Source organism: Harpegnathos saltator, unplaced genomic scaffold, assembly GCF_003227715.2.
Source record: "Harpegnathos saltator strain DR-91 unplaced genomic scaffold, Hsal_v8.6 scaffold639, whole genome shotgun sequence".
NCBI classification, from domain to species: domain Eukaryota; kingdom Metazoa; phylum Arthropoda; class Insecta; order Hymenoptera; family Formicidae; genus Harpegnathos; species Harpegnathos saltator.
The window spans coordinates 185001-198581 of record NW_020230470.1 but is presented as its reverse complement, the minus strand read 5'-3'; the positions used below and the strand labels follow the sequence as shown (position 1 = coordinate 198581).

The 13581-nt window shown below is 39.1% G+C and overlaps 1 protein-coding gene across 2 annotated transcripts in view; it reads right to left on the bottom strand.

The window, feature by feature from the left end:
• LOC105182561 (uncharacterized) overlaps positions 1-13581 on the bottom strand; it is a 53014-nt gene that overhangs the window by 31441 nt on the left and 7992 nt on the right. For both annotated transcript variants that reach the window (XM_025304687.1, XM_025304688.1), the window contains exon 4: positions 2955-3132. In XM_025304687.1, coding sequence (XP_025160472.1) covers positions 2955-3132 — 178 coding nt within the window. The remainder of the gene's footprint in view (positions 1-2954; positions 3133-13581) is intronic.

Below are 13581 nucleotides of genomic sequence, written 5' to 3'. Positions count from 1 at the left end.
AAGGAAAACTTGATGACTTTTTTAATATTTAACTTACGATATCTCGTTAACTATTTGTCAGAAGAAAAATGGTATTAGACCTTTTTGGTTTTTCTCAGACTCTATTTGGTCTCAACAATATATTGTTATAATAGTTTCCTAACTTTTGTTAACTTATTGACTTTTGGAAATTTTAAAATCATCAAATTAACAAAAGTTAGGGTGCTATTGTAACAATATATTCTTAAGACCAAGTACAGTAAAAAAGTCTAATAGCATTTTTCTTCCGACAAATAGTTGGCGAGATTTCATAAGATAAATATTGAAAAAGTTTCCGAATTTTCTTTAAATATCTTAAAAAATATTAGGCAAATGAAAAAATGTTTCAGACAAAAGTTATTAAAATTAATTGGTAGAAAAAGATGATATAATAAAAAAGGCGGATTTCGATTAAAAAAAATAAGTTGACCTTAACCTGACCTTGGCAACACCATTCAAGGTCAAACTGATCTAGATCGATAAATACATCGTTCTGAGTCTTATAACTTTTGTCTGAAACACTCTTCTGTAAAATTTATATCTTTTGAGATTTTTAAGGGTTTCCATACTTTTTCCTCACCCTGTATAACCGATATAATATTCTCCGCATATTTTCATACTCGTTGCCTTATCAACATTTAATATGATGAATAATTTTAATTCTTTATAGCAAATTAATAATAAGGACAGAATAACAAAGAAATATGTTTTTATACCTTTCTCAATGCGATTTTTAATTGCATAATTATAATTTCGTAAGAAAAAAATCAGTTGAGACGGATATACTTTTACGTTATAAAGCATCTCATAAAACACAGGATACGCGCAAAAGAGTTAACTCGATAAATCTCTCCTTGGGGGAATCGCATCTGCATATTTTAAGTACGCACATGTCTTAAGAAGAGAAACTACGGTCCCTAAGCTCCCAGGTGAGACATATTTATATTGTCTCAGACTCTACTTTGCGCGAAAAGGTTTTTCCAATTCGCAAGACGCACGCTCGTAACCTTTCCAGTCACAGTTTATTTATGAGAGTTATTCCGCTCTCTTGACGCGATTCGCAAACAAAAATGAAGCAATCGCAAAAACGCGAGACCCTACGTGCAATTTCCGCCTAATCTCGTAAAGCAGCCTGCTCTCGAATTCAAGCGACCCGCTCCGTTTAATTTGCTAAGTGAAGAGACATTAAAATTTGAGTGCCGGAGATTTATTGCGAGAAATGCCGCTGAAGCTGCCCAGCAGTAAGAAATAAATTGACACGCGCGTTAAAGTGGAGCGATCGAAATTAAATCTAATAAAAAATGAATCTCAAAGATAAAGCAAACTCATTTATTCCGAGGGGTTTCTAACTTCGTTAAGTTTCTTACAACGGTATATATATATATATATCGTCATAAATAATTTATGACGAAGAGAGTCGCGCGAATTAATGCTTCGTGTTATCGGATTCTTTGTGTAACCCACATGTAACGGAGTAATAAATTAATGCTACTCGATATTATCGATAATGTTTAATACGTAGGTTTAATTGACTTCTCACGATTCCATGGACAAAAATTCGTATTGTCGCCACAAGACGGAAAGCTTTGAAAATTGGAACATAATATTCTCCGAGATAATCTGAGATTATACCTCTAACGCGTAAAAGAGAAACGTGAGAAATCCCATTGATTCGCCTTCTCCTTTGAAGCAGCAAAGGGAAGGGTCGAGCCGACCTAACAAAGTTTCAGACGGCAGACGCTCAATATGTGTCTGCAGAAAATTTCTCCTCACCTTGCGTACTTAAACGGCAACGCCGAATCAAAAGACAAAGAGGATAAGAGAAATTAAACAAAAAGGGAAGCTGGAAAAAAAAAGGTCGAGAGGAGAAAGAGAGGAGAGGAGGATTTTAGGGGTGTTAAAAGAAAAATATTTGTCAAATGTTGTCGACGGCAACATCACGTATTTGAGATTACTGTTTTCATCGATCCTCCGTCAGCGCTTTGGAGCTTGTGTCATCGTACCATTTTCCCTCTCGCTCTCTCGCTCTCAATTTCGACGTTTTCTCTTTTTTCTCGCCGAGAGGAGTGTGCCAAGCCAACGAGATACTTGGTTTCATCCAACTCCCAGAATCAATATTGACGCTAGACGAGGAAAGTAGTCGGTTTCTGGAGTCAATATTTAGCCTCCTTATATCCGAAGGGACGCTACTTGCGAATTTAAGTATGCACATGTTCATCGTGCCAACAGTCAGTTCACGCGTCGCGGCGTCGCGTGGTAGAAAGCGCAGGACGATCAGGGGAGCGCTAAGTGACATCGTCGTCGTAACGCAGCCGTAAGATATTAAACTGAGTATCACTCGGATGTACCATAAATTGCAACAGTTTCACGTCTTGTTTATCGAGATGCCTGCGACTGAATATATAGCTTACGGACGAACCGCTATATCTCTGAGCAACGATAATCAACAAGTAAGTCGGCCCGCGCAAATAGACGCTGTATTTTGCATCTAGAAATTTCGACGAAATCCCTCATTTTCCTAGAATATCCACTCGGCGAGAAGCTGACTTTCTTGGAAATTTAGTGACGACGTTGAAGTGCATTAAGGGCTGTGGGAATTATAGCTATATCGAGTAGATACATCGTGCGTCTTAAATAATAGCAAGAATTCCGATGTACAATATCTCTGCCGCAAAATAACACACCGTGCTAATATATTTTCCGGCAATATATTCTGGCGGCTTATCCGGCAGCAAATCCGCCAGCCGCGTCTATATCGCAAGTTATCCGCGTCGTATCGAACTACGTAAATACCGAGCTGCGGAGCAGCTTAAATACCAAGCGGGCGAAGCATAGGGCGGTAAAACAAAAGGAGGAAGCGTAATTTAACGATAACGTTAATTCAGCCCGTCATGCGATGAGCATGATGGAGCATAATCTCAGCGCTGATGACTCACCTGCTGCTGTTGACAGAGGTGTTGCTCCTGCTACGCCGGGAAATAATGGAATCACCCCGATTCACGACTCCCTTGTGAGTGATACTGAATGCTCTGAGTCTATACAGGTCGTCGCTGGCCCTGGGATTGTACGCTTTTTCCGGTAGACTGTGCACGCGCGGTCTTATGTGGTCTGGCACTGAAACGAAAGACAGAGATCCGAGATTAATTTAAAAACAGTCTCCAATGGGTATATACTGTAATTCAATCTTTAAAGGAATCCACCTGCGGATACAGCTGAAAGGAAGATTCTAACATGATTAAGCGGACATCTCTCTTTCGCAATGTGGCAGGTTTAAGATACTTCTCTATGACCAAGAGTATGAAATATTCCTTGAATTTCCTCATAGAAGAAATAAATTATATTTCTATAATTATAGATATATTTATAGATGCTATAGATATACAAAAGTATTATATATACAGGGTGTCCAGGATCTTTTGGAAACAAAAAATTGTTAAGATTAATCAGATCAAATCAGATGAAGATTAATCAGATCAGAACTGAGAAGAAAAGTCGAGTACCATTTTGCAAGAATCGCAATAGTTATTAATAGATATTAAGTTATTAATGATAGAAAATGACCATATCTAGAAGCTCTTTTAATTGATAACGTAAAAATTTGTGCACCTATTTACAAAATGGTAAAGGACTTTTTTGTTCAGACCTAATCTACTTATATATGATGGCTGTTGTGCCTAGCAACAGTTCAAAGTACAATATATATTCATATCTACTGCTAGACACAATAGCCGGCATATAATTGTATTAATTTCGAGGTACCTCCTGACAGGTAGAACATTGGCGGAAAAAAGTGCACGATCAACTATACGAAAATTCGAGTGAATTCTTTGCAGCATTCCAAGAACTTTTTGTCTTCCGCAATTTCCCCCCAAACCCCACCATTCTCGAGTAAAAAATTCAGAAAGTTTGAAAATTTCAATTTTAGAGGCTGAATAAGTGAAATTAGTTTGCCTTATAAAAAAAAATGCTTCAGACAAAAGTTTCATTTTTTTTTACGTAGAATCGATTGCCGATGTGAAAAATAGGGGTTCCCATTTAAGAAAAAAAAGTTGACCTTGAATGACCTTGAACCTTTCACCCGAGGTAAAAATTGTTGATGGCATCGAATGTCCCCCTTAGAACTGAGCAACATTTGTCTGACATTTTTTTCTGGAAAATATCATCCTCGAATTTTATTCAGCCGGCCGGATTAAAATGGGACATCCTGTATATATAATGTAATTATCTTAATAATAGTAAAAGTAATTTTTAGTAAGGTATTTTTAAGGTAATTTAGTTAATTTTATATGTGTGTATACAGTATATATATATATATATATATATATATATATATATAATTTCATCAATATTTTTAAACCATTCACGAAGAATAACCAAGAGCTTGTTGCTCGCACGCGCACACGACGAAACGTTATGGCTTCCGTTGAAATTGCAATCAGCACAGCTCGACCTATAAATCGATACATGTTGACAGCTAATCCGCATTGCGTGTAAAATACCCGTTGCGGGTAGATTCATTGTAAAATCCGGCACTTAACACAGCGCGAAACATGCCATTCCATTTTATTCCTCCGTGCTCGGCCATGTAACGCAACGTAATCACAGCCGGGATCACCCGCGACGCTTGCACTTCCGCTTGCAATGGGACCAACTGGACACCCGTGCACGGTGCATATGACAGCACCGACTTTTCGACGATGTTGTAACGCCGCCGATATTGCCAGATAAAACGACAATCGATGGTGGCTAAACCAATATCGCCGAGTTAAATATTCAATTCCATTACCGGCCGATATCGATTCAATGTCAGGCTGTATATCGCGCTGCAATAATTTCAACATGCATAATTGCTGGCCAAACACGGGCCAAACTGAATTTCCACCGGGAAGTAACCGACTCGCGAAGCACAGTTCTGGTGGTTTAAGTTCGGACGCTCCCCTTCGGAATTGCCCCGTAGATATTATGATCGAAGAGAGTTCCTCAGCACAAGACTGTAAGGATGCGATCACTTTCTGATCTCGAGTCGCCGCCGCTAACCATCGCTAGCTGCCTGTAATTAGCTACTTTTCCGTTTTTCTTTTTTTTCTCTTTTCAAATATTACCTATTTCCCGTGCATAAGGAAGAGAAACTTAATTAATCGCCGTGTCGGCGCCAATCGATCACGACGCGAGCGTTCCGTTACTTGGAACACGAGAGACTCCGAGCATGGAGGAGTAAGAGTAAATGTGCAAACGGCGGGAGTAAGGCGAAAACGAGAGAAGGCAAGACACAGAACGGTGCGTATATACAAATGATACGAGCCGTTCCCAAGCCGTTCTCTTTCAAGCACTGCTCGGCTTTCGTTCTCGGATAACGAAGACGAAGCGAGCCGCGTGGGCGGCCACTCGCCATAATTTATCACCGAAACGTGTCGACGGACTCGGATGATTAGGCGCTGAGAAAAATTGCCGCGGCTTCTCTTTGTCGCGGGAAGAATTACCGCGGGGGGGGGGGTTTCATCCGAACGCCCGCGCGGCCGATAAATCGCCACGCTCTAACGAATATACTATGAGATCCCGCAATCAGTCAGGAGACCCCGCATTTTAGCGGATCGCCGTTCCAGGGAATATAATTTCACGAATCGCCCACGAATGTCCGATCAATACCTTTCTCGCGCGAATCGGCATGCGTAATTAACCGGGCGCGCGCAATTATCTGCCCTAGAGCGGCCTCCGCGCGCGCGTTACAAACGCAAAAGTTTCCCGAACGGGATTATTAACAAACTGTACAGGACAATTAACGCGCCGACATGCGCGGCGAGATACAAATTTAATCGCGACCACGCAAACAAAAGTTGACGCGGACGCGCAACTCGCCGTATCGCCGTGAGTTCACAAACGCTTTTAACGCCGATCGAATGGATCTGGAATCGTAAATTTAATAATATGTTAACGTAGGTGAAATATGAAAGGGAGACAAGTCCTCCTCGAATATTCTCGTTTAGATATGGCATATAATATTGTACGATTTTGTATTACATTCTTTCTCGCGGAATCTTTTACGCGCACCAGTTTATGTATGTATCTCTGCAAGTTTTCGACGAATTGAAATTCTATCGCAATAAAAACTGCTTCACATACCGCGCAAAAGAGCTAAAGATTTATTACATGCTCGCATTGCCGACAGCCAGTAGACAAAATGTATTCTTCGTCGCTCATTATCCAAATTACATTAATGTCTTGATACATTTATATTATTGTATTATTATTATATTATTACATTGCATTTATATTATATTATTACTAGAGATGTGTAAAAATCAAGAATTTTTATCTCGAATCGAATTGAATCGAATCTCATTTTTTAAATTTGAATTCGAATCGAATCGAATCAAATGCAATCGAATCGAATCATTAAAAAATTTAACATGACTATTAAATATGCAAATAATGATGGAAGATTTTAATATGAAAGGGAATATTGATATTATAATATCATCTTAAAGTGAAATATATATTTAAATACTTAAAGTAATTTATAATTAAGTTATCAATTATAAGTTAAGTTGATTACAAGTTAAGGATTCAAACATACAGGACCAGGTGGCCTGTTTTGTAGCTGATGCAAACGATAATGCATTTGATTCCTATTTGAATTATTCGAATTCGAATATTACACTAATTATTACATTGATATTGCAGACACTTTACAATCTAAAATGCTCTCCCGGAGCAATCTACGGTTTGGATTAAAATTTTTACCTCGAATTAAAAATATCTCTGAGTCTGCCGAACCCCGAATCAAGTGATCGATGCGCGTTTCCCAAGACTCAAGATACCGCGGACTCAAGATGCGGTTTGTCTTTACGAAGATAAGTCTTCGTAAAGACAAACCGCAGGGCCGAAAGTAAGTGATGAAGAATCGTTCAATCTCTCTCGGTCGGCCGGCCGGCGAACTATTCTCGGACGTAATTAAACCGCCCGTGCTTATGGCCGAAAACGAGCTCGACGGACTCCTGTTTCCGATTTGCACACCTTTCCAAATGAGTGACACCACGAGCCGGAAGAACCAACCTAGCACGTACCAAGTCGGTCATTAGCTCTTAACGAGATGATTTACAGGATCATTTGTTATCCTTACGACCGCGCGGGTTATCCGTTCTGTACTTCCTACCTTATGCATTCTCATTTACGGTCTCTCTTTCTCTCTGTTTCTCTCTCCCCCCTCTCTCCCCCCTCTTTCTCTCTCTCTCTCTCTCTCTCTCTCTCTCTTCCTTTTTCCTCACGCGATATGCGCGGGTGACACAGACAAAGCGATTAATATTCATAAGGACAACTAGATGTTATTGCTCGACAAAAGTTGAAGCTGGAGCTCTTTGAATGCTTAAATCATCAGCTCGAGCTTTCACAGCTTCGAAAGCTTCTCTCGTTCAGCTTAGATTTACCGCGCGCCGTTGGCATCGGCCCAGCGCACGTGTCCTTCTACGTTTTCGTTAAGAATATAACACGTATATCGCGTAGCTCAACTATCACGCTGAACACGTATCTGCATCCATCTTCTTAATACATCGCGCCAATTAAATTACACGGAGCGTAACAATTAAACCAAGTAGTGCGACGGAATAACGCACGGATTGCTCGAAATAGTGGATTTTCTCATTATATTATACCGGACCGCCTCACCACATGTTTAGTTATACCAAAATCATTTTCCAGGCTTCATCCCCCGAAAGAACTTCAGCATCCATCAGGTGAGAGTGTTCCTACGGACACTTCGGAAAACATTCGTCTCTGCCATGCTGTTGAAATTTCTAATAATATCGCGCTCACATGAAATTCTTGCGTCTGCTATGTTTCGACATGTGTCTGCATAAATGTTAAACGGTGAATGTTGAACGAGAGATAACATATTGTAATAATATACACTTGAAGTACATTTCAAATAATCGGATATCGACATATACATAGCTTAATAAACAGCCAATAAACAAAATGTATTTATCCTTCTATATCCTTCTTGCATTACATCTAATAATAATCTACACATTTTTCTTTTTCCAATATATACCAGGTAATTCCTTTCCGGTTCTTTCGCTAAAGAAAACACGTTATTTACAATGGATAGTTAAAATATATTTATTCAAAGTATTGGCCATTTGATTCTATACATTTTGCCCATCTCTCAGGCAATTTATGGATGCCATTCCAAAAGAACTGTTTCTCCTTTGAGCTAAACCATTCATCGAGCCATTTTTTAACTTCTTCGAAATCGGCGAAGTACTGCTCTGCAAGCGCGTGCCCCATCGATGCGAAAAGGTGGTAGTCGGATGGAGCCAGGTCTGGAGGGTACGGCGGGTGCGATAAAACTTCCCATTCAAGTGATTTCAACACTTCTTTGACTGGTTTTGCTGTATGAGACGGCGCGTTGTCATGCTGCAAAATCACCTTATCATGTCTTTGAGCGTATTGTGGACGTTTTTCGATCGATGCACAGTTCAAATTGATCATTTGTTGTTGGTAGCGATCAGTATTAACTGTTTCTCCAGGTTTCAACAGTTCATAATATACGACACCAACCTGGTCCCACCAGACACAGAGCATGGTCTTGCGACCAAAGCGATTTGGCCTTGCAGTCGATGGGCCGCCTTCGCCAGGTGATAACCATGATTTTTTTCGCTTGGGATTTTCGAAATAAATCCATTTTTCATCATCCGTTACTATTCGATGCAGAAATGACTTCCTTTCATACCTTTGAAGCAGCATTTCACTGACGATTTTTCGATTTTCCAATTGCCTGTCATTCAATTCATGTGGCACCCATCTTCCCATCTTTTGGATCTTTCCATCCATCGCTTGTAATCGTTCACAAATTGCTACTCGGCTCACATTCAACTTTTCTGCCAATTGTTTTTGAGTTTGTGTTGGGTCTTCATCCAATAACTCCTGCAATTTCGCATCTTCAAACGTTTTCGGCCTATCAGGACGTTTTTTGTCTTGAACGTTGAAATCACCACATTTGAATTGTCGAAACCACGTTTCACATGTTCTTATGGTTGGAGCATGCTCACCGTAAGTCTCTACCAGCAAACGATGACTTTCAGCGGCTTTTTTCTTCTGATTTGACAAGAAAAGTAATGCGTGCCGCAAATGCACGTTTTCAGGCACAAAACTCGACATTTTCAAAAAATTATTAATCTATAACGCTGTTATTTTGGCGGAACGTAACTTGTGTAGTTTTGAGGTTAATGTCAGTAGAATAAAATGACATGTGTATCAAATCATAATATTGCATACTTATGGCTAGTGACATCTGTTACAAAAACCGGAAAGTAATTACCGACATACCTGGTAAATGACATGTGCATGCGCCGCGTCACATATGAGGTTCTTCATATCAGCAGAGAATAACGTCTTATCGTTAGAAATAGAGTTTATAAATACGTTAAAAATCAGTTGGTCGATTAAATAGATCAAGAGTCATCAAGTCAATTGCGTAAGAGTCTGTAAATATATTTCTAGAGAAATAGAATTTGCAAGTGTACTTCGAACGTAACCGATCCTCTCTTTCGATAAAAACTTTTATTTTCGATTAATTAAGGACAAAAGTTGCTATGTATACGAGCTACGAGCTCTCGTATGTTCGTTGTTTCCAAACGTGTACATAGTTCCGCCAGTAGACATATATTTCGTGTTAAGCAGTTTTGTCGTGTTGTTTGTCTCGTGTTTGTAATTACGCCGTAACATTGTTTCCATATTCACCTTCGTGAATGTCACTTGAAAACTTTGTAGCTGTTAAAATCGTACGTCGTACTTGTATGTCAGGACGCATCGGACGGGAACACTCCGGTCTTTAACGCAGTTACAGTGAACAGGACACTTGAGAAGTTTCAAAGCTCGCCAGGGTATTTAATTAATCAACGAGGTCGCTGAAGGTTGGAAAGCTCGTTCGACATAATGATAGACTTTTCACAATCTCTGATAGACATACAAGTGAGGACATGTGCACGGCTCATGGATCGCCTCGAAAGGAAAATATACTGTCACATGCGTGCGTCGAAATATATAAATTAATTACATAATAGATAAAATTAATTTTAAATATACATAGTGCAGGTAAATGGAGAGAGAGAGAAAGAGTAACGGTTTATCCACGTCGCGTTATTAGTATTTCAGAATAATGATAAGTCCGTGTAAAATAATAAATACATCCTGGAGGTTTATGCATTAAACCTCTAAAATAGTAGTTTTTGACATTTCTAGCAAATCCTATAACAGTAGTTTAATGATACATACGGGCGTGGGTGTTTTACATCAATTTTATCACATTTTCCCGCACATATTTCGCGTATTCTATGTGGCTGTTATTAAACGTAGATCGAGAAGGAATGCACCGTATGTAAAAAATTCCGCAATCAGGAATCAGGTCCTGTGGGCGCGCGCCCGCGCGTCCGCCGAAATTCTGTTTCGTCGGAATCCAATTCCGGAAAAAAGGGATTCACGGTGGACGCTGAATAATAGAACAGGTATCGATGGGAACGAGGGATTAAACGACGGAGGGTAGAAAATATTCTCCGCTGGAGAATCTTGCGAGAAGCGACGCAAATGTTCTTTGGGTTACGATAAAAACTTTATTCTATCACAACAGTCACATACACACATACATGCACCCGTACACATACAGGGAATGTCACGCAGCACGGAAAAGTGTTCTCCTTCCAGAAAATATTCGCGGACCCTCGAATTCTGAGCAAACTTTAAATCCTTCGTTTAAGCTCCCCGAGACCGTGTACGAAATATTTTATTTTCTCAAATGTCACGGCTCGCCATCATATGTTCACCTTGGATCCATGAGCCCCCATACATCCTGACAGTCCTGAATACCCTGGAGTGTTTACTTTCTTATAGAAGTCAGTCCCTCTTGAAATTTCTAAAATACTTTGGGCTTTATCGAGTGCCAGAATTGTGCTATCGCGAGTAAAAATAAAACGCAAAAATCCCGATAAGTGTCCCGATAAGTGTCGATATCGCTGGAAGAATATATTTACAAAATTACATGCGCACTCTCTTTCTCTCTCTCTCTCTCTCTCTCTCTCTCTCTCTCTCTCTTGTCTGTTACATTAAAACTTACTCCGATCACGTCGCGACAGCATGTTATATAACGCCTCTCTGCTTGGAAAAAGTACTTATTAAACAAAAACAGGGAACGCGTAATTAATTTCCGGTGCGTTGGTTCGGTTGCCCTTCGAGTACCCGAGTAATCCGACAGTTTGATGCGGTTTCTAAGTTACACCGACGGTATACAACGATGGATAGCATATCCGATCAAACAGGATCGTCGGCGACGCGAATAGCTCGCGCGTGTCGGACGATAAAACCCGGCAAATTAAATTACTTCCGTCAATTTAAAGAGAACTTTGAATCACTCGCGAGTTGTCTAGTCGATGAGCGCAAATGATTTATAAATTAATCGAAGGGGTACATACATCGAAAAGCACTCAGCTTCAAACTATAAAACGATCAGAAATATTATCATTTAATAGCGAATCGAGGGAAACGTTTAATCGGTTGGAGAAGAGCCGTGTTATTACGTTATAACCGACGGAATAACCTTAACAACCGGCGTAACAAAGTTATTAGGATTTCCTAGCCGTACGCATTATTGATTTATAGTTTACTGATCAGCCAAAGAAACGGAAAACAAAAATGTGTCAAAGCGTGTCAAGTCCGTAACAAGTTTCACGTTGATGTCCAGAAATTAATGTGTGCAATTAAAAAATACGAATACCAGACACGCTCGAAAACTTATTTTCACTAAACTCGAACGATTCTATTTCTATCGTAACATAATAAACTCTTTAACTCCATCATATATTTCTGTTAATACATTATAGAATTATTTATTACAACAAAACTGCATCAATCAGCGTCGCATTGTTATAATCTGATACCTAACCGTTCAAAAATCAGTTCGGATTTAATTAAAGGAAAAACTGTTTTATACTAGAAATATAGTTCATAAAATGATTACAAATGAAATATCGAAATTATTACAATAAGTTGCCGATATTATTAAAGGATTGCCACAAATAGTAATTAATTAATAAATAACTGATAATTATATCCGCATATTGGGAAAATTCAACAATCGGAACGAGCATTTCACGTTGTTCGGGTATTGATTGATCCGTAAACTTAAAAATTTTTATTACTTTGAAGTAATTTGGAAATTTATTGTATGTTTTATATGTTAATGACAAATCTTTATACTTTATTATTTAATTAATTCATTAAATATCGTGTATTCTTATGTAAGTTGGGCAATGTTGATTCCGCGTCGTTGTAGATATCCGGTTATTAGTTTCTTAGTCGCAGTTAGTTACATTTATCTCAGCAACTTAATTGCACATTGCGTTAAGGTTACTTTGCCGGTTGGCATATATAATTAGCACTTGTTCGTCGCGACACGGGGGATTCCCTGGCTGTGAGATTTAACTAAGCGAAATTGATTTCGTATTTCGCGCACGTGATGTTAAACTTAATATTACTGCCTTAAACTTCAAATGCGGTCGGCGATTAATTAAAGTGTTCGCTGTAGACGGCAACGACGGCTGGTGGTGGTGGTGCGATAGAACAAGTTTCACCTTGCCACGGAAAATGAAGAACTTCGAGACTTTCAAATCGCGCGCATACCCTGTTTCTGAGGTTTGACGAATGCTCGACAACGCGCGCGTCTCATGTCTTTGCCATTACGGGAGAAAAAGCCCGCGATGGAATTTTACGCAAATGAAATCTCCTCGAGGACGGAAGTAACACGAAAGCGGGCCGCCTTTGAAGACCAATTAGCGTAACAGTTATGACAGACGCCCTTAACTTCTTCGAATCAACTCGTTACGCCTGTAAATTTGACGTGTGCGACAGACGCGTCGTCGTTACGATCGACCACACGTCGCACACGCCAAAGTTCTCACGTGAGAGCTTTCATCAACGTGTAATTATTTCGCTTAATTGTTGTTATGGATGCTATGGAGCTCAACGTTTACATTCATTAACGATATTTAACAAGGAGCCATAGCTGTTCATCGGCCTCATCAGACCGGCAGGAAGATTGCCATGGGAATAGCGATTATTAAGGGGACTGGAGGGTCTGATTACTGAAAAATCGTGCTTGTTTTTGATAATGATTTTGTGACGAACTGAATAAATGTGCAAGAATGAAAATTTTACATATATTTATATAACATGTGAAGAGTAGAAAAATTTTGTTTTTAAACAAATACTCATATAAATATACATCCATTTAAATTTTAAACACATTTTTCTCGAAATTTTATTGTTCAACTTTTCTTCAAAACTGAGCTTCGTATCGATTTGAAATTTTAAAGCAATAATATTTGTTCATGTGGCTCAGGTGAACCATGGACAACTCCGTCAAAATATTTCATTTCGAGATATTAATTTTTTTATTATAAAAGAACTGAAAATTTTGAATTTTTTCTTAATAATAGCTGCCATTTTGTTAATTTTGTTCGATTTTTTTTTCTAGTGGTTCACCGGATAATGATAAGCCTCCTCAAGATTTCTAGC